Genomic DNA, 26,142 nt, shown 5'->3' with positions numbered 1-26,142 from the left:
GCCATGAGAAGGTTGCAAAGATGGTCATGGCATGTGTCATGCTCCACAACATGTGCGTACGTAGAAATGTGCCCATGCCCCCTGACGCTGAACTGCAAGCACCGGATGATGGTCATGATGAGGGTGGGGATGTGGCAGCACCTCAAGGAGTCTGCGAGGCACCGGAGGGCCGTGACATCCGTCAGCATCTCATTGATGTATGCTTCTAGCACTCACGCCTGGGGGCTGATACATGGACACGGGACTCGTGGCACTGCGTGTGTCTGGGACATGCACAATATGGACTGTACGCCTATGATGGCCTAGTACACAAAGATCAATGTCCACACATCTCATTGGGTGATCGTGCACTTTTTATGGCATATGTGATATCATGTTGAACACCCTATCGACCCGCCACCCAAGTGAGCCCAACACATCCCCTCCACCCTCCTACCTCCCACCCGAACACCAGTGTCCAAAGATGCTCATTGTCAGTGGCCTGTCGCTATTGCAAGCCCCCTCTGCGGGTATCAGGGGCACCCCTGCCTGTGGAGCGCAGGTTCCTCCCTGATCTACGTTGGGGGCTGCCCTGGACGGAACTTGCAACGGATGATGTGTCTGCCTGCTCACGTCCATGCATGTCCCTAAGGGTTTGCGAGAGCTCAGTGAGCACACGGCGCACTGCGGCAAGTTCGGCACATACGTCTTTGGACGTCGCATGCTGTTCCCCCCTCAGGCTCTCGGTGCTTCTCTCCATTTGGACTCTCAGGCTCTCGGTGCTACTCTCAATTTGTGCCCTTAGCGTCTCTGTACATCTCTCCATTTCTGCCCTAAGTGTCTCTGTTGATGTTTCTATGTCCGCCTTGGTGCCCCCACATTCATCGGCATGGTCCTTGAGGAGTGTGGCCATTTGCTGCTGTTGGACGATTAACTTGTCGAGGGACTGTTGCCTCTGCTGGGCCATGCCCATTTGCGGGGGTGTCACAGAGGGGCTGTTGTCCTCATGTTGCCTTGCCACAGGGCTTGGGGGGGATGGCCAGTCGTCGTCTTGTGGCTGCCCCTGCGTGGTATCCTCATGTTGTACGGGATGGGACAGACAGGGGGATTGGGACAGGTCATGGATGGATCTGACCTCGACATCCCCGTCTTCTGTGTCCGAGCATGCTGCCATCAATGGGGTGTCACCTATGGTGCTGCTGCCACCAGAGGCAGTGCCTTCTGTGGCATCCGTTGGGGGGACCTGTGGTGGTGGTGTTGTGGCCATGCTGGCTGCTGGGGTGCCTGTTGATGTTCCCTCCTCTGTGCTACCACCTGATTTGTGCTGCTGCCGTGTCTTGATGCGTGCAGCTGAGGTGGAGGGTCTCTGGCCGTTGGTCTTGGCCCTCTTTGCAGGTGTGCTGGTAGGGGTGTCCTGTGGCTCGTCGTTTGGATCGGACCCTGTGGTGGAGTAAAGGAGGGCGAGGGTTATTGATGGGTCTGTGGGAATTGGAATGGCATTGTATCACATGCTTTGGGGTGGTACCTGAGGGTGATTTGGGTCGGGTCCTTGGAGGTGCTTTGATTTGTGTGTGGAGTGAGGGTGCAGTTGTTTGGCAGCCTGCAGTTTGGGTGTGCCTGCTGCACGTGTAGTGCGTGTATTAGGGGTTTTTAATTATTTATGTATTTATTGTGGGTTTTAACGTGCGCTATCAGGCCGATGTGTGTGGACCTTATCCTGGACATGTGTTTCTGTTGCACTATGTGGACGCATGGTGCTTCACATGGATGGACTGTGTGGCTTGTTATATCTGGCCCACCTACCTGAATCTTCGGATGTCTGCACTCCTTTCTCCATCCCTCCGACTCCCTCAATGCTCTCCATTCCGATGGTGGAGGCACAGATTTCTTCCCAGGGGGTCAACTTGATGGGTGATTCAGGACCTCCCCCGGTGGCTGTGGCAATGTTGCGGTTGGCAGAGAGTATGCTGCGGACGCGTATCCGCAGGTCGTCCCATCGCTTGCGGCATTGCTGTGGGGTGCGGGGTGCGGTCCCCACCGCACTTACCCGCTGTGCCACCAGAGCCCATATGGCCTTCTTGTTTGCAAGTGCCGTCCTGGTCATTTGCGTGGAGAAGACCACGGCAGCATTCTCCTGGAGGGTCTCTGTTAGTACGGTGAGTTCCTCACGGGAGAAGTGGACCTGCCGCTTGCGGTCGCACGCTTTCTTCGCTGCTTTTCCCATTTTTCTTGGTTTCGCTAGGGTGGTTGACGGGGTGGGGTGTGTCTCAGGGTAGTGTTTTTAGTGGTTGTGTGGTTTTAGTGTATTTATAGGTGTACGCCGGGATGTTTCCCGTTCCGGGCCCGTGTTTTAACTTCCGTTTCCGTATATTTCCGGCCACCGTACTTTGCGGTAGGCGCACACTGCGGTGACCGCTAGGAGGGGTGGCGGTATTGCACCTGGGGCCCCGTACGGCGGCGGTGTGGGCCGTTTTGGGGTCTTTTCTGCCATCGCGGACTTAGCACTTCCGCCATGCCGTGGTGCTCGTGCCCGATGGGTCGGAATGGGCCGCACTTTGCTCCTTCGTGCAATGGCGGAAACGCTATTTACGCTGTGGCGCTCCGGTCAGTCGATTTCCGCAAGGGTCGTAATGAGGGCCTATGTGTCTGATGGCAACCTGCCGGTAGCACCAGCAGGGTTACCGGCAGACCCGTAATGAAGCCCAATGTCTCATTATCTGTAACGCTCACCTGATTCTCGCAGAGGCGCCGGTCTTGACTGGGCAACTACCGTATCTTCAAAGGTGATGTGTAGCACCCGGTTGGCTCTTTGGGCTGGACCTCTGTGCACTGTAGGCCTGACTTCAAGAGTGAGATGTCTGCAGATAGAAAATATGGGGTTAATGAACTGGGGTTATTGGGGTGTCCCTATCTCTTCCTTTTTTGCTCTCCTGTAGACCCCCCAAAGGTTAACGCTCTCACCTTAGGTAAGTGAATGCCGAACTCTCCATCTGCCTCGGGGCAGGGTGCTGTAACCAGTTTCTTCACTGGGTAGGTAGCGCAGGCCTCTTGACTTCAGAGGACTGCTGTCCGTCGTTTACTGCACGAACGGTGAGTTTCGAGTAATTCTATTGTCTTTAAAGTCTTTAGTAATGATGTTTCTGGTTTTGCAGGGTTCCGGCGATGGCGGATGACGGGCTGAAGTGAGTTGAAGATGGAGTCCGTGTGATGAATAGAAGCGCCTGGAAGCACGTAAGTAAGCGCTTGTTGCCTGCTTCACGATGCGCTCTAACTGTCTTTTATTTTGCAGGTACGAGTTCGGAGCGGCTGCAGGGTGCCGGAATACCCACTGGGTTAGATGTGGAAAGGAGTAATGGCACGTGAGTATTAAAGTTCCCCAATGTCTTTAAACGCACCTTGATTTGTCTTTCAGATGCGGGATGCAGCGCCGAAGGCCTCCGGAGCGTGCGAAGAGTTGGTAAGCTTTTGTCTTTCAGATGCCGGAATGCAGTGTGAAGACCTCCGGAGCGCACGAAGAGTAGGTAAGCCTTTGTCTTTCAGATGCCGGAATGCTAACCTGTTCTTTCTTGTCTTTATAGGTGTTGCTGAAGACTGGATTCAGGATGGTAAGCCTTTTTTCCTTAGGCCCAGGATCCGATGCAGAAGACACGATGAGCGTTCTGCTGCAGAGGATGCAGAATAACGCAAAGCAAGATTCATCCACCGGGTGTGGTTTAAATAGCCTCCTGTAGTGCTTAGGTGTCTCCTTCCACAGCCACGCCTAGGTAAGAAAAGAGTTCCTGCCTTCCAGAAGAGTTCCAGTGTTCTGAATCTAGGGAGTGGCTCCTGCCCCACCCAACAGGAAAAGTAGTTCCAAACAGAAGAGGATCAGAGGCTCAACTGGCAGGCAAGTAAGCAGCATGGTCTGCTGCAGGTAAGTCCACCCAAGCATTATGAGCCCGGCGCTTCCAGCGCTGGGACTGGGCATATTTATGAGCCTGGTGCCACTGGCGCCAGGACTGGGTCCAAAAGGTCCCAATTGGGACTGGTTGGCACTCGGAACCTGGGTTATGGATCTGCTTCCAAGGGAGTTGGGAAAACCCTGACCTTTTGGAAGCAGAGATCATGACATTATCTCAATGTCATGTTTTGTTACAGGTTCTCAGGTTTAAAAGGTGCATGCATGTTATACTTAAACAGCAAGGTTATTTGAAAATCTGTTCCCTTGACAAATGCTTTTTGTAGTGTGTTTTATTTTTAACTCGTGAAACACAAGCCTGGATGCAATTTGCATATTTCATGTTGATATCCCATGACGTCACTTCCCAATGCTCGCCAGAGTCCCCCCACTTTTCTTTTAAGGACTTGAGCCCTGGTTAATTCATACATGTTCAGGCATTGCAGCTGCAGGTTTCTGATTCAGCTAGCTTCTAGAGTTGCCACAGGTCCCCTCTCTCAGCAGTCATGTCCATTCCTTAAATCGGAAGATCAGAAGTAGTGGGTGTGGAACCTTCATCCATTCAGTGTCCCCAAGTACAAGGGATAGAAGCATCAGTACTGAAAGGTAATAAGTAGGGTTCATCATGGTGGTGGGCAGAGATTTTCTGTTATGCTATCTTGAAAAGTCTTGCAGCTTTACGAGGGCTTCTGAAGTCTGTCTTCGGATAGTTAGCTTGTGACATACATTAGCAAGGCAATGGAGCAGGCATATTTCATTTAGGAGGTATTAGGGTGACAGTGGGCTATTTGAGTCCCAATTATGGGGCTGTGCACTTCGAAACATTTAGCTGATTATACAATCAGAGGTGGTCAACACATTCAACCTTTACAGGCTACTTCCTGGGCAAATGCATGAATGCAGATTAACTCAAAACATCCCAGCCCCACTGGTCAGATTTGTTCCTGGGTCGCATTGCCTCTCAAAATCCCTGGTGATAGAGCGATGTTCATATTTGGCCACATCTGTATTCTGTCTCTAGCATTCGGGAATAATGTCTGACTGCAGGCCCTTGTATTACATTGCAGAAAGATACTGGGCCAGTAAGCACACCCCAGAGTACAGCCACACCATGCTTTTTAAAACGAATGAAAGAGGTCGACCATCATCTAGTTAGCTACTCCCATTCGACAAAGCAAATTGATGCACTTGCAGAATTTACCTGGTTGGGCCCTGTCCTCAGGATCCTGGGTTCTAGGGGTTGCATATAAGGATTTGCTCCACTGTTGAGCCCTAGGGTTAGAACTCTATGTAAGGAACTCATGGTGGCAACCGTTTACAGCTGCTGCAACACACTCTGGCTATTGTTCGCGGTCTTACGATTCCTTCCACAGAGGCTTCGCAGGCTTGTGTCGGAAAGGGCAAAGTCGCTTCTCTCCTTGTCACCCTTTTGATTCTCGCCGCCTTTCTCCTCCTCTTAAACTGCTGTACTTGGATAGCTGAGTCATTGTGCGGTCTGCCTTGCTCGTACTGTGCTCTCCTGTGTGGGATGTATTGACCTACTGCGCTATCTTATGCGGCATCACTCTGATATTTATGGTGCAAGAAACAGCAACAATGGCGGCAAAACTCTTGTGTGCGCCAAAAACCTCCAAAACCGTGTGCTAAAGGCACAAAAAGATGGATGCACAACCTGCCACTTATGGTGCATAGATGGTGGGATAAAGCACACACTGCAGAAAAATGTGCCAGTGGGCTCCAGGACCAGCAGACAGAGTGCAGAGAGAGAAGCAGCGCTATGCAGATGAAACTCCAAAATGTGCCTATAAATGACATTTGCTTTGTTGCAAAAAACTCCAAAATGCCTATACACAACACTTCTCAACATTCAAAATCTTGCTTGCCGCTAAAATTCATATAATCTAATAAAGCATGGCGAATATACAAAGTCCTAAAGTGTAAAGAACAAAACATTTCGTCAGACAAACTGGACTGTCTGTAAACTGACAGCTCCTGTCAAAATCTGTGTGCAGTACACTGGGCTACCTGTGGATGACAGCTGTCAGATGAGCTCCTGATGAAACTTCAAAGTATCTAAACTAAAGGTCTACTGGGTTAACAAACATAAAAGGATTGTTGCAAAAAGGAATACAGATCTCAGTTGTGTTTTTGATCCCACAGATTTAAGCTAAGAAAGTAATGTATTTATGTTTGATGCAAAAAGTTTGGTTTTTGCTGGATCAAGAAGTTAAGAATAAATTAGCCTGGCTGAGCTGCCGGAAGTGGAAAAACAGGTTTCTCCTAAGGGGAGGGAAATTCTCTCAGCAGAAACTCACTGGGATATGATAATTGTGGGTTAGGCTAGACTCTTGTCTACAGAAAGAGAATGAACTATTGCAGATCCTTCAGCCTAGGAAACGGAGGTGTGAAAGGGTTGTAAACTGGGCTTGCAGAAGGAAATCCCAAAGGAAGGAGCTGTTCCTGGACTTCAGAGACAGACAAAAGGCTGACCATTTGCTGTTAAGAATGAACAATGAACATTTTTTAGAGACTCATAACTTGTGATTAAAAGTGGTAAAAATATACAAAAGACAGATCTGTTAGTCTAATTTGTGGCTGAACGTTTTAAGAGGCGGTAGAACTGTGTAACATATTCTGGCCAGGAATGGCAATACATGTGGTTTTATGGGAACTGTGTTAATGCTAGAATTGTATAACTTTACACACACATCCCTATGGTAAACACACACACATTTATGGAAAGTTGCAGAAAATTTGGAAAATGTGTACACAGCGAAAAGGACAAAATTCTGTGGAAAGGTGAAACAAGATCCCACAGATTTTGAAGAACAGATGCTACATAAAATATGGAAACTTTGTGTGTGATTTGTGTAGAGGTGACCAATGTAGAAATATGTATTTAGGATAAAATCTGATTTTGGTACTAGTGGCTAAGGGGAGGTTTCTAAGGACTGTAAAGCTTAACCATAAATGTGACATCATCCGGCCTTGATCCAATCACTCAGATGCAAGGTGGAGATGGGGTCTTGATCCAATCCCAGCTCAAAGGGGCAAGCTTAGTTAAGCTGGCCCATACACCCATTTTGTTATGTCATTTGAAAGGATAAATAGAGACAACACATAGGGACTCACTGATTCACTCACTTTCCTGATTCCGACGAAGCACTCTGATCCAGCATTCTACATCCAGCCTTTAACATCCTTCCAGATGCCAAGACTCTTGCCAAGCAGGAGAGAACTATTGACTTTCATCAAGGCCTAAATCCTCAAACTTATTCTCACAACCCTGTGTATCGCTGTGGTGTGGGAAGGCCTTCTGAGCTAGTATCCTGAAACTATCTGGCTTGCTACCACAAGGCTGGCCTGAGGAATTCGCTTTCCAGCTGATTTGAAATACCCACAAACAAGAAGGGCAGATCCTGCGCAAATCCGGTGACCGGCCTAGCTGATCCAGTCCCGCGCATGATGTGCTGTCCTTCCTTGACAGATCCAATCCATGACTAGAACTGACGGTCCAATTTAATAACTTATTCTGTAATTATTAATAGGAAGAACTGTGACCCATAACATATCTGCTTTGTATGATCCCAATCTCCAAACCATCCCACCATTAATTCAGAACCATAGCATTGTTAGAATCTTTCTTGTGCTGATTGTCTCCCCTGTGTTATCTTCCTAGTGATTTTGAATAACTAAAGTAAATCCCAGGAAGAAGTAGAGTATTCACAACAGGCGGGTTATGCTGATTACGTGACTATAAGATCCATATGTGGAATTCTTTTTCTCATAGTCATAATATAGTGTAATCAAACACATCTGTCATTTTCAAAAGCGCATTGATGTTTTCATTCTCGCGCATATTTTGCAAAAACTACTCCTACTAAAACCTCTATAACTCCCTCAGTTTTTATGATAGACCTGTACCTAACATCCTTAGCTATCCATAGAACCCTAAACCTCAGTTTGAAATTGGCCCATTATAGCGAAAATCGCATAAGGAAAAGTTTGCCGCGATTTGACATTCTGAGAAATTTTACACGTGTGAAGTAGCTTTCAATTATTTCCCACTTGGACTTTGAGATTTCAAATGTCTTCTTCTGACTAAATCATTGCTGGTGATTGTTTGCATCTGTTCAAAGCGGCTCCCATAGGAATTTATAATAATTTAATTATTTTTGACCACATTTGGTGTTTTTGCTCAGACAATTCCAAAGACAATTTCAAAGCCATACTGGCAGTTGAAAAGTCTATTCCGTTTTTCTCTTGTGTTTGAAGGGGGAAGGTGGGAGTGACATTCTCTTTGATTTGTGTTATTTCGGAATACCTGCTCTCTCCTCACATCTATTTAATTAGCCTATTGGGGGTTGAGGGGTGTTGCAGGGGGGAACCTCTAACCATAGTGCTATCTGTTCCAAACCAACACAATAGTATTCTTTTCTGTTCGCCTCGTTTTTGTGTTCATTATTTGACTCATAGTGCATTAAAGACATTATTCAGTGTTCTGTCACCCCATTGGTGATTGTTGTTTGCCTATTAAAATATATTGTGATCTAAATTCGAAATACATAAATAAATATTTACCTTTGCAAACCAGCCTGATTCCTGGTTCAGTGTGACCGAGGGGTCTCGGGAGAAGAATGTGATATGAGTGGTATATCGTTCACAATATTGAACTTATAGATAAAATAAATAAGGGTTTCATTTGCGCACTACATGCTGGGTGTGACTTGGGTGTGTGCCGGATTAAAATCACTGACAGCTTGGGGGCTCGGTGCCGAGCTCCTGAATTTGACATACCAATCGTGACAGTCTAGCACAGCGTGCTAGCCGGCGGATACATACACCTTGTTGGGTTAGTGGAAATGAATATTGCTAGGGAACACTTCCTGCCCAAATTGTTTGTCAGGGGTGAATGGCCAAAACAGGACAAACAGGTATGGCTGCAGGAAATAAAACAACAAATCACTGAAATCAACCTTTATAACTGGTAGGACAAGGGTCCATTACATCACGCACTTAGCGAGCTGTACATGGCCCCAAGAATAAGAGGAGCAGTGTTAAATTGCCAAATAGCAGCCTACTTGTACCTCCACATAGGGGTCATACAGGAAAAGCACGCGGACAATATAGATTTGACAAAGAGGCAAGGGGAAGCATTGTAGAAAATCCAGAGCAAGCTGGACTCTGCCGAGCAAAGGCTCCAGGATAGCAAAGAATCTGAAACAGAGGCTAGGCAGTATACCACCAAACTCCAAGAAGAAGATCTGCCTCTCTTAATGCAAAAGAATGCAGAGCAAGACACCCAGGTACAGACAATGCAAAAAGAGTGTCAGGAAAGGTTGGACTCTCTACAACAGAGTCAACAAAAGCTCGCGCAACAATTAACTTTTAATAGAGTCTGCGCAAAACAGATGGTCGTCTTACAAGACCAGATAGACCAATTAAAAGAGGAAAATAATAAATTAATTATTAAAGACCTAGAATCCCAAACAGAGTTTGATGAGGAGCGCCAGAAAGCCGGTGCATTAAAAAAAACAGAGGGACGCCTTAAGACAGGAAGTCAGCCATTTAAAAACCAAGTTGGAGGAAAGAAAGCTGGCCCTTCAGGAGTTTGGGGAAATCAAAACTGATTATGAAAAGCTGTTAGAGCACACCAGGTGGGTGGAGGATGCTTTGGCAAAGAACAATCAGACCAAAGAGGACCAAACTCAGGAGGTGTGTATCCTGCAGCAAACATTGGCCCAATATTCCCAATTCTGGCAGGAAGCACAGAGAGACAATGAGGCTCTCTGTGAAAAGAATGACAGGCTCCACAAACAGATAGCCTTGCAAGAACAAATCATAGAGACCAGTAAGGCCTTAATAGAGGAGCAAAAAGGTCAGATTTTGGCATGTCATCAGGGAATAGGTGCTGACAGAGATGAGGTAAGATGGGAAAGAAACTCCTGGGCATAACCTCAGGACCCCTGGCATCAGGGACTTTAATCCCTTCAGTTCCATGGACTCTGCCACCCTCATGTCCACTGGTTTATATGAACCAAGGGTCACAGGGATGGCAGACTTCAGCACAATGGGAGATATGTGACTGAAAGATCAGCGCCTCCCAGAAATGGATGGGCGAGCATCTATGTACGGGTTCCCAAATATTAGGGCCAGCCTCTCTGATCAGGGAGACTCCAGTGAGGGGAGAATCAGAGAACTGGATCCACAGAAATATCACCAATCAAGGGATCAGTCAGTCAAATTCGGTGGGGAATTCCATGAAAATAGGCCCACAAAAAGCATCTTAAAAACCTCTTCCTAGCTAGGACAGTGGGGGGGATACTCAGCCAACACTGGGAGCAAGGGAGAGTCCGAAGACTCTTCTGAGCGCCACAGGTCTCAAGAGACTAGGCCCCCACATTCTGCCAGCCATTACCAAGCCCGCAGAATCAGGGTGAGCCTAGAGGATCAGACAGCCACCTCATGTAGCAGTGCCTCTGAGTCAGAGGGTGAGTGGACAAGGGTAACCAAAACTAAAAAAGCCAACAAAATTAAGAGGGCCCTACTGAAAGATCCCCTGTTGCAAATCAAGGCTATTAGGAGCGTCATAATGCCCTATCATAAATGCCAAATATTCAGTTTGGGAGCACCTCCAATTGTATGAGCAAATAAATGATGGAGACTTTCTACCTGAAGGACAGCCAAAGTTGTATTCAGTATGTCAAGTGGACATTTTCCCCTGAATACTCCAGCTTCTTTGTGGGGCTGGAGCATCAGAACCACTCAAGATGGTCCACCTATAAGGCGGCCATCCTAAAACATTTCTCAATACACAGAAACCCTCAAGAGGCCCGCAAGGCGGCCTACAATCTGCAATGTGGGGAAGACCAGGTCCCACAAGAATTTGTCCAAGAGCTGAAACGTGCCTTTGCGCAGACCACCAGGAGGGTGCGCACAGACAGCAGGGAGTTCCTCAATACCTTCTTTCATGCACTCCCTAAATACATTATGACCCAGCTGTGAGGGACTTTCATGAGAAGAGGTCACTAGACTGGGTCATTGAACAAGCAACTCGCATTTACGAAGTGCAGAAACCAGTAGAAAATAAAAGTGCCAATAAAAGCCCAAAACAAACCAACATCCCTGCTGCTGCTAAGGTGGCGGAGGTGAAGGTTGCCCCCATTTTAGATCTGGAGATGGGGGGGGCCTAAAAACATTCTTGTGCAAAATCCTACAAATCAAAGACCCAGAAGGCCCTCGGGCCAATCCCAAACAGGGAGTCAGGGAGGTAACCCCACAAATGTGACCCCTTACTACATCAGCCCCCATTACAAGGGCAGTAGACCCATCCTGGGCTATGTGTGGACTCCCCCAGCCCAAGGGGGGGGTCCAACCAGGCTGAAGCCAACCCAGGAAACTTCCCTCCTAACTTTCCCCAGGAGGGCAGTAATCCCCCAAAATGCCAGGTTGAGTTTCTTTCCCCGGTACCTGCCAAACATCAACCCCCAAAACAACCCTTCTTTCTTTCCCCACTTTTCTGAGCCCAGACTGCCCAATCCGGGAGAGGGGAGGCCAAGGGTGGAGGGGTATCAAAACTATCTCAACCCAGGGTATTATGGGAGAAGGGACAGTTACCCTTCCTATGATCAACCCAGGGTAGACCAGAGAACCCCATACCAGCCAGAGCTGTTGTCCCAACTAGAGCGCCAGGTCGAGAACTTGGCACAGGATCTGGGTCGCATGTTGAGGGCTCAGCAGAACCCTCAGTTGAACATGGCGACTCAGAACCCCTCAAATCAAGGGTCTGGTACTCCAGAACAAAGACGGCGAAAGAACCCTGACAACCCACTGGTTCCCAGGGAGGAGGCACAGGGGAAATGGGGTGTAAAGCCTTAGAGGAAGCTTCCTTCCTCACTTGTGAAAAGCCCCTGGAAACCCAGGAAACGGAACTAGAATCTCCTGCCCCCGAAAGTCTGCAACCTAAGGAACAGAGGGCGAGTAGGAGAAATAAAGAGCCTAAAAATACCCATTTTGTGGAGGAGGTTCGAATCTTCCAATTTGAAGGAGAGGGGTCCTCAGAGGATTCTGGGAAAAGGATCTTCTCCTTCAGGGATGGGGGAACTCCTCCCATAGAAAAATGGGTCCCAAGAGATCCTGATCAAGACTGGGTAGATGTGGGGACCGAGTTAAAACCACCCACCATTGAACCCCAGACCGACCAGCCAGAAAATCACCTTGTTCAAACCAATTCTGATGACTGCCTCCAAAAGGGGGGGCAGCCCAGAATCAGAACCAGGGGAGCCCAAAACTCCTCCCCATATCCAACTGTCCTGTTTTTTTGAAGATCCCCAAGCTCCCACACCGGATCATGCCCAAACCTATTTGGGGGACTGCCTCCAAAAAGGGGGGGCGCCCCAGAACCAGAGAAAATAGAGTCCCTAGCTCTCCAAAGCCCTTCTGAGGACTGTCTCCAAAAAGGGGGGGATAGCCCTGCATTAGAAAAGGAGGAGCCCAAGACTCCTCAAATCAGTATTAAACTGTGTGCTCAGATTCCCAAACCACCCAACTCTATTCTGGGGACTGCCTCCTAGAAGGGGGAGCAACCCAGAACCAGCACAAGAGGAATCTCAAACCTCACCAACCATTTCTGTTGACTGCCTCCAGAAAGGGTGGGGGGCAGCCCAGAAACAGAACAAGGGGAGCTCAAGGCTCCCCAAATAGCGGTGTGTCAAAATTTTGTGCTAGATTCTTCAACTCCGACACCGTCCCTTGACCCAACTATCCCAGTGTCAGAGTCAGAAATGAGCAAATTGACCATCAAGTTTACCAAGAGCACCCATTACCTTTGCCCCTTGAAGGAGAAGGGAGGTAGATTCTACGCCTCCCTCCAAGTGCAAGGGCAATGTGCAATTCCAGCACTGGTGGACACTGGCTCCCAAGCAACTTTGCTGTCAAGGAGGATCTTTGAGCAGCTAAATTCGGGAAGTGGGAGGGGAGAAATACCAAATCCCTCTAACCCCACTTCCTGGACAGCTCCAGAACTTTGACGGGAAGGAAATTCCTATTGAAGGGTCCGCAGAGCTGGAAATTAAAATTGGGCGACACAAAATGAAGCACCCGGTCCTAGTTGTGGTGCCAGAGGGAACCCCCTGTCTATTAGGGAATGACACCCTCCGCAGGCTGTCTCCCCTCATAGATTGCGTAAACAAGGTCCTTTGGACCCAGACTCAAAGGCCAATTAAATTAAAATAAAGCGTCAACCATGTTAGTTTAAATGGCACGTGCCACATGGTTGAACGAAAACCAGACCAAATCAGGTTCTACTTTCAAAACAATGACACACCCAACGTCACCGTCATAGTTGTGGGACCACCAAACGGTGATGAGAACTCCTTTCCATTTATGCAAATCAGTCTCCCTTCCAGTCTCAAGTGGTATTCCATCCGGGAGGGAGATGCATTGAAATTATATACCAATGTACAATCCGAAAATCCCAAGTCCATAGCCAAAATTGATATCAAACCAGCACAAAACTTAGCTGGCATTCTTAAAAAGGGTGAACAGCTCTTCCTCCCGATTCATTTAAATGATGGGAAGGAGTCTGTCCTCGCCCTAGTTGACTTGAATAGCGAAGAAAGCTTCATCAGCGAAGTATTATTCAAAAAACTCCCAAAAGACCAGACCCTACCCACCGTAGAGTCAGTGCAGCAATGGGTACGGGACCTGGAAACTCCCCGCTCCAAACATCCTCTGCTTAGCAGTTTCATTATAAAAATTTCTAGGGATGACAAAAGCATAATACATACTTGTTGGGTTGTGCGAGGTGTTCCTTCCACCCTTTATATGAGCTGTAACCTCCTCAACTAACTTTAGATTAATTTGGACCCTAGTTATTGCCAAGCCCGGTCCCAACTGGAGAGTAAATCTCAGGGTCCTGGCAAACCTAAAGGAAGCCTTCCGGCAGCACTAGTGCTACTGTAGGAAATAGAATTTCAGAAATGTAGGAGAGGTATAGATTGGGAATATTGCCAATTGTTAAGGAATGTAAGTGTCTTTCCCACTGCTGACATCCCCCGAAGATGTGTGGACACAGTAGTGGAATCATTTCCATAACCATGCTATGTTCTATTTTCTAGCATTGGACTGAGAATCATCCCAAGAATAACCAAGGAGGACCACTCGGGGACTGGGAGTGTCGCTCCATACCCCCAACCAAAACCAGCCAGGAGAGCGGGTCGCCTCAATCACTGATGGGAGAAGCAGCTGAATTTCCCCATATAGACAGAAAAGAACATCCCAATCTCCCGACTTCCCCTTGACAGGGGGTCAAAACCAAGTTGGGAGGGGGGATCTGTGGGATGCATTGACCCACTCCACTATCTTATGCGGCATCACTCTGATAGTTATGGTGCAAGAAACAGCAACAATGGCGGCAAAACTCTTGTGTGCACCAAACACCTCCAAAACCGTGTGTTAAACGCACAAAAAGATGGATACAACCTGTCACCCATGGTGCATAGGTGGTGGGATAAAGCACACACTGCAGAAAAATGTGCCAGTGGGCACGAGGACCAGCAACCAGAGTGCAGAGAGAGAAGCAGCGCTTTGCAGATGAAACTCCAAATAGTGCCTATAAATGACATTTGCTTTGTTGCTAAAAACTCCAAAATTCGTATACACAGCATTTCTCAACATTCAAAATCTCTCTTGCCGCTAAAATTCATGTAATCTAATGAAGCATGATGAATATACAAAGTCCTAAAGTGTAAAGAACAAAACATTTCCTCGGACAAACTGGAGTGTCTGTAAAGTGACATTTCCTGTCAAAATCTGTGTGCAGTACACTGGGCTACCTGTGGATGACAGCTGTCAGATGAGCTCCTGATGAAACTTCAAAGTATCTAAACTAAAAGTCTGCTGGGTTAGCAAACATAAAAGGATTGTTGCAAAAAGAAATACAGATCTCAGTTGTGTTTTTGATCCCACAGATTTAAGCTAAGAAAGTAATGTATTTATGTTTGATGCAACAAGTTTGGCTTTCGCTGGATTAAGAAGTTAAGAATAAATTAGCCTGGCTGAGCTGCCCTAAGTGGAAAAACCGGTTTCTCCTAAGGGGAGGGAAATTCTCTCAGCAGAAACTCACTAGGATATGATAATTGTGGGTTTGGCTAGACTCTTGTCTACAGAAAGAGAATGAACAATGGCAGATCCTTCAGGCCAGGAAACGGAGGTGTGAAAGGGTCATAAACTAGGCTTGCAGAAGGAAATCCCAAAGGAGGGGGCTCTTCCTGGACTCCAGAGACAGACAAAAGGGTGACCATTTTCTGTTAAGAATGAACAATGAACAATTTTTAGAGACTCATAACTTGTGATTCAAATGGTGAAAAATATACAAAGGACAGATTGTTAGTCTAACGTGGCTGCACGTTTTAAGAGGCTTTAGAACTGTGTAACATATTCTAAACAGGAATGGAAATATATGTGGTCTTATGGGAACTGTTAATGCTAGAATTGTACAACCTTACACACACATCCCTATGGTAAACACACACATTTGTGGAAAGTTGCAGAAAATTTGGAAAATGTGTTCACAACGAAAAGGACAAAATTCTGTGGAAAGGTGAAACAAGATCCCACAGCTGCGGGATTTTGATGAACAGATGCTACATAAAATATGGCATCTTTGTGTGTGATTTTTGTGCGATTTGTGTAGAGGTGACCAATGTAGAAATATTTTAAGATAAAATCTGATTTTGGTACTAGTGGTTAAGGGGAGGTTTCTAAGGACTGTAAAGGCCGGATAAATGTGACATCATCCGGCCTTGATCCAATCACTCAAATGCAAGGCGGAGATGAGGTCTTGATCCAATCCCAGCTGAAAGGGGCAAGCAGCCGGCCCGAACACCCATTTTGTGATGTCATTTGAAAGGTTAAATAGAGACAGCTGACAACACATACGGACTCACTGATTCACTCACTTTCCTGATTCCGGCGAAGCACTCTGATCCCGCATTCTACATCCAGCCTTTACATCCTTCCAGATCCAGATGCCAAGACTCTTGCCAAGCAGGAGAGAACTATTGACTTTCATCAAGGCCTAAATCCTCAAACTTATTCTCACAACCCAGTGCAGCGCTGTGGTGTGGGAAGGTCTTCTGAGCTAGTATCCTAAAACTATCTGGCTTGCTAACACAAGGCTGGCCTGAGGAACTCGCTATCCAGCTGATTTGAAATACCCACAAACAAGAAGGGCAGATCCTGTGCAAATAGGGTGACCGGCCTAGCTGATCCAGTCCCGCGCCTGATGTGCTGTCCTTCCTTGACAGATCCAATCCATGACCAGAACTGACGGTCCAATTTAATAACTTATTCTGTAAGTATTAATAGGAAGAACTGTGATCCATAACATATCTGCTTTGTATGATCCCAATCTCCAACCCATGCCATCTTTAATTCAGAACCATAGTATTGTTAGAATCTTTCTTGCGCTGATTGTCTCCCCTGTGTTAACTTCCTAGTGATTTTGAATAACTAAAGTAAATCCCAGGAAGAAGTAGAGTATCCACAACAGGCGGGTTACGCTAATCACGTGACTGTAAGATCCATGCGTGGCATTCTCTTTTTCATAGTCATAATATAGTGTAATCAAACACATCTGTCATTTTCAAAAGCTCATTGTTGTTTTCATTCTCGCGCATATTTTGCAAAAACGACTCTTACTAAAACCTCTATAACTCCCTCAGTTTTTATGATAGAATTGAAATTTCAACTCCTACTTGTACCTAACATCCTTAGCTATCCATAATCTGTAATTGGCCCGTTATAGCGAAAATCGCATAAGGAAAAGTTTGCCGCGATTTGATATGTGAGAAATTTTACACGTGTGAAATAGCTTTAAATTAGTTCCCACTTGGACTTTGAGATTTCAAATGTCTTCTTCCGACTAAATCATTGCTGGTGATTGTTTGCATCTGAGTGGCTCCCATAGGGATTTATAATAAATTAAGTATTTTTGACCACATTTGGTGTTTTTGCTCAGCCTATTCCAAAGACAATTTCAAAGCCATGCTGACAGTTGAAAAGTGATTTCCGTTTTTCTCTTGTGTTTGAAGGGGGATGGTGGGAGTGACATTCTGTTTGATTTGTGTTATTCCTGAATACCTGCTCTCTCCTCACATCTATTTAATTTGCCTATTGCGGGGTTGAGGGGTGCTGCAGGGGGAACCTCTAACCATAGTGCTATCTGTTTCAAACCAACACAACAGTATTCTTTTCTGTGTGCCTTGTTTTTGTGTTCATTATTTGACTCCTAGTGATTTAAAGACATTATTCAGTGTTCTATAACCCCATTGGTGATTGTTGTTTACCTATCAAAATGTATTGTGATCTAAATTCGAAATACATAAATAAATATTTACCTTTGCAAACCAGCCTGATTCCTTGTTCATTGTGACCGGGGGGTCTCAGGAGAAGGGTATAATATGAGTGGCATATCGTTCAGAATATTGAATTTATAGATAAAATAAATAAGGGTTTCATTTGCGTGCCGGATTGAAATCACTTACACCTGCTCCACCTTTTATCCCTGTAGGTAAGGGAAAGTGCTGTCAGGTGTGTGTGATTCTGGTCAATTGCCTGACTTTGCTTCACCATTGTATAGGGACATGTCAGGCAAACGGCTCTGGTGTTAGTCCGTTATCTGTCGTGGTGTGCAAAAGTGTTTGTGCGGAAAAAGTTAGGGGGCAGTGTTTCGAAATATCCTATGTGGTAGGATAGGGAAAAGGAGTTGGAAGAAGGGGGATACCGCGTCTCACCCATCGGTGTCCCACTTCCACTCCTCAAGGGCCCCATTCAGGTGATCCACCCCCAGGAACTGGATCCAGTAGCGATGGCAATGTCCTGGCCACCTGGTTGACAGATCCCCAGGGACTAGTTAGGGAGACCCCTTCAGGTTTCTCATATCACCCATAAAAAGTTGTGAACATGTCGAAGATAAAAACACAATAACCAACAAGGTCACAGTTTAGGACATTCCAAGGTCACAGCTTAGGACTTTTCACTAATAAATCCTTAGGATTCATCATGGAGAAGAACCTATCCTACAAGACTCTTGCGTCTAAGAAACCCCTGACTTCCTGGTACATCTATGCACACTAGAGAAATAAAGCTACACCTGCCTGGAGCTGGCTTTCCAAATGCCAAAACTCAAGCACTGAAACGGTGCCAGCTCCCTCCTGACTAGCGTCTCCGAATCAACCTTGCTGAAAGGACTCAGAAAGTATGATCACATTACAGCAACACTGATACACCTATACTAGTTGCCTCAAAAGGGTCACATTGCGCCTCATTACGGGTCTGGCGGTAACCCTGCTGGTGCTACTGGTGGGGTTGCCGCTGGACTGGTAAAGAATTACTGGCATCTGAGTTCCCAGTGCCTGCGGGCTGTTAAAAGTCCGGCGGCCGGGAAGTCATGCGCGGTAATTCTGTTAATCCCCATTCTTATAGAGTCTCACAGGACTCTATGGCAGTGGGGGCATGGACTCACCGGCACCATTGTTAATGGTGCTGGTGCTTCCGTGATGACTTTACTTACCTTGACCGCTGCGCCCGGCAGGGTCAGACTTGTCGGGCACAGCAGCTCCTGCAGGCAAACCTGTAGTTTGCTGGTCCAGAAACAAGGATGCCGGTGACCTTACCGACACCCTTATTTCCGGACTGGCAAACTTGGCATGAGGCCAATTGTCTCCAAGACCTGCGCAACATCTAATTAACCATCCAACGGGCTGAAAATAATTCACAGTCTCCGGAGGACATCCCAGCACAAGTCGCAATGACATATGGACCTCATTACAGTTTTGCCTCTGCGGTAAAAGTGCCAGTAAAACTGCTGGTAATTCCAGCACCAGCACTTTTACTTCCCCCTGCAAAACACATGTTTGCCGGTGTAGGCACAAATTTACCTGCAGCCATGAGCTGCTGGTAAATCAGGCCCCCACTGGCAAAGAAATTACGCAATTAGTGGCACCAATATTAGTGGTGCCAATATTTGCGGCAATCCCCTCCATGGAGTCTTCCCGCTGTTGCTGGCACCTCGAATATCCCGGTATTACCGGGATATCTGGCTCCGGTAATGGTAAGGCAGTTTTACCGGTGTCCCCCCAGAATTGCCAGCGGGATTCCGGCAAAACTGTAATGAGGCCCGTTGACAGCTTCAAACACTGAACTGCAAAAAAGACCAGAGGAAGAGCGTACTCTGATTATGCCCTAAGACCTGAAACAATAGCCCATCATACATCCATAGAGAATGCTGGACAGTACTGATAACACATGCTATGTTATTGTGTTATGTTATGTTATGCTTATGGAATTTTATACAGTGCAAAGGTCCTCCGATTTGGGGATCTTTTAGCTAAGAAGCAATTCGGAGGGCATGTTGTTAGTTAATCTGATAAAAACAAAAACAGATGTGATATGAGGGTCCGAAATGTGGCAAATCCAACTGAGAAGCCCACAAATAGGACAACATTCAACCTTGCTACGGAGTGTGTTTGACTACTGCGATGCAAAGCTGGAATGTGCCAGAGGACGGAGAGGTCACAAGATATAATATGACAGGAATTTCTCCACTGAAAAGAGGGACGTGGCCATGTATAATTTGTGTACAATGCATAGGACATTGAGCAGTACTCGCTGGCTGACAGGAAGCCAATGCAACAGGACGGTACACCTTGTAGATTTGTGTGAAGAAGGAAAGCTTACTGTCCATGTTCAGGCCTAGCTTTTTAACTACCTCACTTGCTGTGGCAGGAGACCCAAAACACATGGGACCGAATTCTGAGATGATGGAGATTTCCTTCTGGCTAAATGTGATAGCCTCGGTTTTACATGGATTAATATTTAAATTATTTTCTGTCAACCATATATTGATGTGGTATAGATACTTTGTCATTACTTAATGGGCAGTTCTGTCTGTTTCCCTGTAAGTAAATGTCACCTACTCCGTTAAAACATTGCGGGCCATATGAGTGAATGATTTGAACCAAATACACACATTAAAAAACAGGGGTGAAACAGCTCAGCTCTGATGAACTCCACCAGTGAGTGAAGTAATATCAACAGACTGAGTTTGTTGGGGGAGGAAACTCTTACACCAAGGAAGAGCTGAATTCTGGATGGCGCACTCTTTCAAGCCTACATAGAGGAATTATGTGGTAGCGGTGTCACATGTCTCCAAGAGGTTCAAAAGTAGCAGGAACGCCATTTCTCCCTTTTCCAGTTCCTGGCAGATATGATTGAGTGTTAACATCCTTGTCAGAGATGCTTGCCAGAAAGGATGCAGGGAACGTGGGCTGAATCCTCGAGTGGATGATCATGTTCACTGCTCTTCCCCTCTCTGTGATAGCCATGTTTCTTGACGGCTTGGCTTCCCCTAAGGCTTCTTTTCGCAGCTCTGTGACTCTCACCGTCCCGCAGGGCACCGCTCCTTCCTCACTTTACACTTGCATGGCCTTGCTTGGAAGTGCCTTGGTAAAAGCATGATCACTGCAGCACCTCCCATGCCTGACGTGCTGCAGACTGCCCATAGCCTGCCTATAACCGACTTTCCACTTTGTCTTCCGTTATTGTGCGCCTGGCTTCTTTCTGTGCATTCGGATGGGTGCCAATAGCATTACTTTACAGTGCATTGTGGATTTATGCAGTGCTGACATAATCACTATTTCAGTGCCCCTACCAGGTCTAAAACGTGCCAGTGTAGGATGAAGAATAGAATGAGTTTCTGTCTCTGAGTTGAGTTTGAAGCAATTTTTCCAGAAGCTTTTCCACAAAAGGAACGTTATGAGAAACTTCAAAGAAATGCTTCATTTGTTTAACATTTCTTGTGGGCCGAGGTTTGATTTTTTTCTTTTTTAGAAGCAAGTCACCCCATCATGTTTAAAAGACTGGTGGAGCGATCCAAGTGAGTTGTTGGGTGCTGAGCAAAATTGTGGTGCAAGAACGGGTAATTGCAAAACATTTGTAAATATATTTGGGGGCAAGTGTCTCTTGAACAGCCTGGGCGTTTTCTAATAGCAACTATTATATGAAATGCATCTGCAGAAGAAGAAATAAAACGTTTAAAAGTAGGGCCTTGTCTATAATTAAAATGTAATCCAACCCTATCATTTTAATCCTTGACAAGGCCCTACTCCCACGTCAATTGGTTCATGATCTTGAGTTATCTCTGAGGCCAAGTTTTAATGGAAAGAAATAAAAACGTTTGGCCGGGCTGTTACACAACATTTTAGATGGGACTGTACGGTAAACATTGGCAGGAGGAGTCCTAAATTTGTTTACTATTTTAAATATCTATTTTTGTTTAAGGGAACCTCACCCCAAACCCTTGAGGAAACAGCTGTACGCAATTAGGAATTACTCCCTTGGAATCATCCCCTCCCAGCTATCAACACATATTGCTACACTGCCATGAAGACCTATATGTTGCTAATACCCTAAACTTGTACAGGGCACCTTTGCTCCTTAAATATGCTTGTATGAACAATAAACAAATGCAAAATACAAGTCCAGTTTCCGTTTGTATTATTTTGACCTAAAGAAGCATAGCTCTAATATTCTAGGAATGTATTCAATGAACACAATCCACAACATGTATTTAATAAACAAAAGCCCACAAAGCTGGGATTAATGTTCTATACCTCTCCTTTTCCATCTTGTTTGCCCTTGCACTTTAAAAAAAACAGGCTCATTTGTCCAAACTGGAAAACCTAGAATCATGTCTACATACATTTTAAAGCATTGGGCCTCATTACGATTTCGGAGGTAGCCATGCCGTTTTTACCGGCATGGCTACCCCCAAACTCGGGTCAGGGTCCCGAAAAATAGGAATTACTGGGCCATTCTGACCTTTGCGGCTCTGTAATTCACATTCGCGGGACCCAGACCTGGTACGTCCCCATTCCCATTTGAGAATGGGGAGGAAGGTAACAACGGTCCTGTTAATAACGGGACCGTTGCTACCATCCTGTGCTGCTATCGGGTGCCGCTCTGCACTTCTGGTCTGACCAGGCCTACAGAGTGGTCCGTGAGCAGAACTCGTAATGTGGCGGTAGAGTGATAACAGCGCTGGCAGCACTACCGGCGCCGTTATCACTCTACTGCCAGGGTCGTAATGAGGCCCATTGTATAAAAAGTGGGCATTCAAATAAGCAATCTAATTTGCTGTAATTCCTTTGTTTATATTCAGCAGGGAGTCTTGTAAGTTTTGCTGACTGGGAAAAGTAGAGTATGAATGTGTGTTGGCACCACATCTGTTTACATTTTACATCTCTGACATACAGGAGGCAATTTATACCTGTAATAACTCCCCACCAAGATAGCCAGCCAGCTAGCAAATTGCATTGCTGAGTTATGCAGGTGATACCGTCATATTTGACAGAACCACAATAGCCCTACAATGATCACTTAATGCACTGGCTAAATATTCAAAAGAAAATTATCTGAAGATTAACAAGCAACAAACTTAAAAATTAATCTTACGATAAGAGAAGAAGTGTATCTGGTATATTGAGGGGCAACACATTGAAGAAGTGGATAGCTATGTACAACTAGGCTCAATCTTGAGTCAAGATACCACTGGCTATAAGGTGGAGAATTACAGAAATTCAAGAATGAAAAATACATTTAGCATTATTAAGACATGTATAAGCACCTGTTCAGGATATTCTACAGAGGGTCTAATCACTTTATATAAAGGCAGCATTATACCATGGCTAACATATGACCTCGAGACTTATGCAGGAAAACAACTATGCTGGATAAAAAGGGTGGAAGATAAAGTGTGGCGCGCTGGGTCTCCCAAATTTGGTACCAGTAGAATCATTAATACAGGAGCTGCGTTGGATTTCGATTTTGCACTCTGATGAAAATCAAGGGGAAGTTTGTTATATTTAAAGCTTATGACAGATGGTGAAAATTCCCTGTTGAAAATATTTGGCAACATGATAAATTAAGATGCATATAGGTCGAAAGTCCTTGGGGAGTTTATTAGGGCATGTTTAGATTTTCATAATGACATTGGCTTGATAGATGAGCTTACCGAAAAGCTATACAATACTAAAAAACCAACTAAGAGAGCGGGCCAATATGTATCAAATATTGAGTATTTATCGACTAGAACAACCTACAGGGAATACACTAAGCAGCGTTTCCCTTATATGTTGCCATTTAATTATCTAACATGTGCGCCTGATCCCTCTTTGAAAAGTGTTATAATGAGACTTAGATTTAACCAATTACCTATTCTGATGATCACTGGCCCAGCGAAGCATGATACCTCAAGAAGCACGCATGTGCAGAGCATGTAAGTTGGAACTGGAGACTACTCAACATCTGTTTACACTATGCTCTGCACTATCAGAATTCTATAATACGCAAATGCCCCCAGGATCAGTTTTGGTTGCGTGTGTACATGGAAAACTGTCATTTTATCAAATGCCACATATCTGGTATGCAAACATACTGAATCCAATGTGGTTCCAATGTAACAAAAGTATTATATTTCTGATATTACAATTTATTCAGGATATGTGCATATTTATTTATCTATTTCTAATTCTGTGTATTTTACCTGGAAATATCAAATATGATTATTCGTAGCTCTACTTCCTAATGTAGCATTTTACTGTTGTGTGATATGAAGAATTGTGATGTTTTGTATATTGTCACGTGGTCAGGTTTGTAATAAACCATAAATGCTAACAGAAATATATATATATTGGGTTGAGCAGGGAATATTATCATTTATTCTCAATGGGGAAAGCAGAGAATGTAAACACAAAGCCAGGACAATAAATGGTGCTAATGATTGCTCTTTAACAAGTGTTTTTCTTGAATTTCCATTTTGCATGCTAGAAAGCATCTCTTTCATTCCAGTGCCAGATATGTCTGTGATTTTAATGTGTACATATCATATTTGTCCTTTTGATTGCCTGCCGTTGCCTTTGGTCACTCTGAACAGGTGGACGAGGAGTATGATAATCCTCACTCAGTGGATCGTGTCGCTTTGGGAAAGACCCCTCATCTGTGGGGGCAGTCTCTGTATGTGCTGGGTTCATTACTAGCAGAGGTAAGACCAACAAGCAAGTTCATCATTATTTTGATCCAAATACAAAAACACAGTTGAATAAGCATTGTTGGAATTCTCTAGCAGCTGTTTGGAAGGGATGGAGGCGGTGTCGGTGGGTTTTATGTTTTTTATTTAAATTGTCCAAGACAAATTGGTTATTATCATGTTTTAGATGTCATTATTCTAGATTATTTATGAAGTTACAAATGAGAGACGATCTGATCGAGTCATTGGCAGAACTACCGCTATTGAACTAAAAAGTAAATCAGATACATTTGAAAAGATGAGTACAGTGTCAGCAATATCCATCTGTTCTTGTGTTACTTACTGTGTCTTTGGTATAAAGTGGCTGTGATTTATGTCAAATATCATATGTTATAAGACTTCCTTTTTTCAGTTGTGCACGTAACATTGATAATTTCACCAGAGTGCAACCACCCGAAAAATGTTTACCTAGCTCAGGCTTATGCCCAAAAAAATATCATAGAAAAATGTGATTTAAAGTGCATTTTCTCAGATTCAAAACCCTAAACTCCAGTAACATATTTTACAATACTCTACGACAGGAATAGAGGATCATTATTCTTGGGGTGTTACGTGTTTATTTTAAGGTATTTCTTGCCTATTTGTATACATTTAGTTTTCAAAATCAAAATCCCAGCATGGAGTACATGGGTTTGTTTATCAGAGAGTTCTGTTTAAGATTCATAGGGAATAGGGCTTAAAATGCAAGTGTCTGAATAAAATGTATGTAATTTCTCCTGAGAAGTTTCTGCATTCAACCATTAAAGATTTTGCAGGTCTTCTGACAAGTGCTAGCGTATTTAGAAAATGTGACAACGTCTTTTGTGCTTTCAAATTTTCTAATTGCAAGTGATCTTTATATAGGTCAATAATTTTCACAGACAAAAGGTTAACGATTGGGTTATGATTGTATGCCTGTACTACTTTACCTATCTTAGTTGTTGTTGTAGGGTGCTTTTTCAGGTGTCCATGGGCGGACAGGGGAAAACAGGGATGGGAGCTGCCCAGAGGGGAGCTTCCCTTTGCTGTGGCCCATAATCAGAAATTGTATTCATTTAATTATTCTGCATTTTTGCACTTCTTTTCATACTATTACGGAAACTGTTACCTATTGATTAACAGATACTTTAAAAATCAATAGTCAACATGTGTTTTACTCCTGATTGGTGCTTCTTCATTACTTTATCCTGTACATCTTTAAAACAAAAACAAGGCAGAACAACAGTAACAGGAGAAATTGTTTTCCTAAAGAAATTATATCTGTTTACATGTGTCAAAAAGTGATTTATGAAGAACAGTTAGGAATAATGCCGAATTTGATATATTTATTATGTTTTTAATCCGATAAGAACCAAAGAAATGTTGGTTAGGGCAAGCCGAGCAGAGGAGATCATCTTCACAAAGTAAAGGCAAGGAAACAAGTCAGATGAAGTGGCTTGTTTTCTATATTGTTCCAAGATGCAATTTTTTATGCTAATCTATGAAAGGGTTAGTGTATGGGTGATCCTAAATGCCAAATCAATAGGTATATTGGTGCTTAAATACTTGGGATATATTTGTTGTAATCTTGATTCAATTGTATACTAAAGCATTCATGCTTTGGATAGTGTTTCTAGTACGTCACTCTTGTGCTTGTTGGGGGCATAAAAGGACTTGTGTTCATTTACTTGTCGAACGCTTACTGCATAACTTGATTGCTTCTTGGCCTGTTTGGCAGTTTCCAGGTGTGGTTCCTTCCAGGTTTCTTATTAGAATAGATGGGTGTTGATTTTTGACTAGAACGATATCAGACTTAAGTGAGTCTTAAATCTTCTGGGAGGTTATTCCAGAGGCGTAGCATGAGTTCAGAAATGGTCTGCCCCCTTATGTGTTGCATTATGTTTTTGAGATTAGCATACGTTTGGCTCACTGCCTCAGATCCTTTCTTATAGATGAACCAGTGTCTTCTTGACCTTTGAATGCCATGCACAGGATCTTGAAGGTTACTCTGCCCTGCATCAGAATGCAAATATGTGCATGATTTTTTTGTTGATTAGTTGGCCTTTTCTTATGCCAACAATGAGTCTGCCTGCACTGTTTTGGACTTTTTGTAGCATTT

General features: G+C 44.8%; 1 protein-coding gene across 4 annotated transcripts in view; it reads left to right on the top strand.

Moving 5' to 3' along the window:
* PHKA2 (phosphorylase kinase regulatory subunit alpha 2) overlaps positions 1 to 26,142 on the top strand; it is an 840,998-nt gene that overhangs the window by 371,110 nt on the left and 443,746 nt on the right. For all 4 annotated transcript variants that reach the window (XM_069636956.1, XM_069636954.1, XM_069636955.1 and 1 more), the window contains exon 13: positions 23,913 to 24,020. In XM_069636956.1, the coding sequence (XP_069493057.1) occupies positions 23,913 to 24,020 (108 nt within the window). The remainder of the gene's footprint in view (positions 1 to 23,912; positions 24,021 to 26,142) is intronic.

This window comes from Ambystoma mexicanum, chromosome 7p (assembly GCF_040938575.1).
Source record: "Ambystoma mexicanum isolate Mex_15411 chromosome 7p, UKY_AmexF1_1, whole genome shotgun sequence".
NCBI lineage: Eukaryota > Metazoa > Chordata > Amphibia > Caudata > Ambystomatidae > Ambystoma > Ambystoma mexicanum.
The sequence above is the reverse complement of the archived record's forward strand: the minus strand, read 5'-3'. Positions and strand labels throughout refer to the sequence as shown.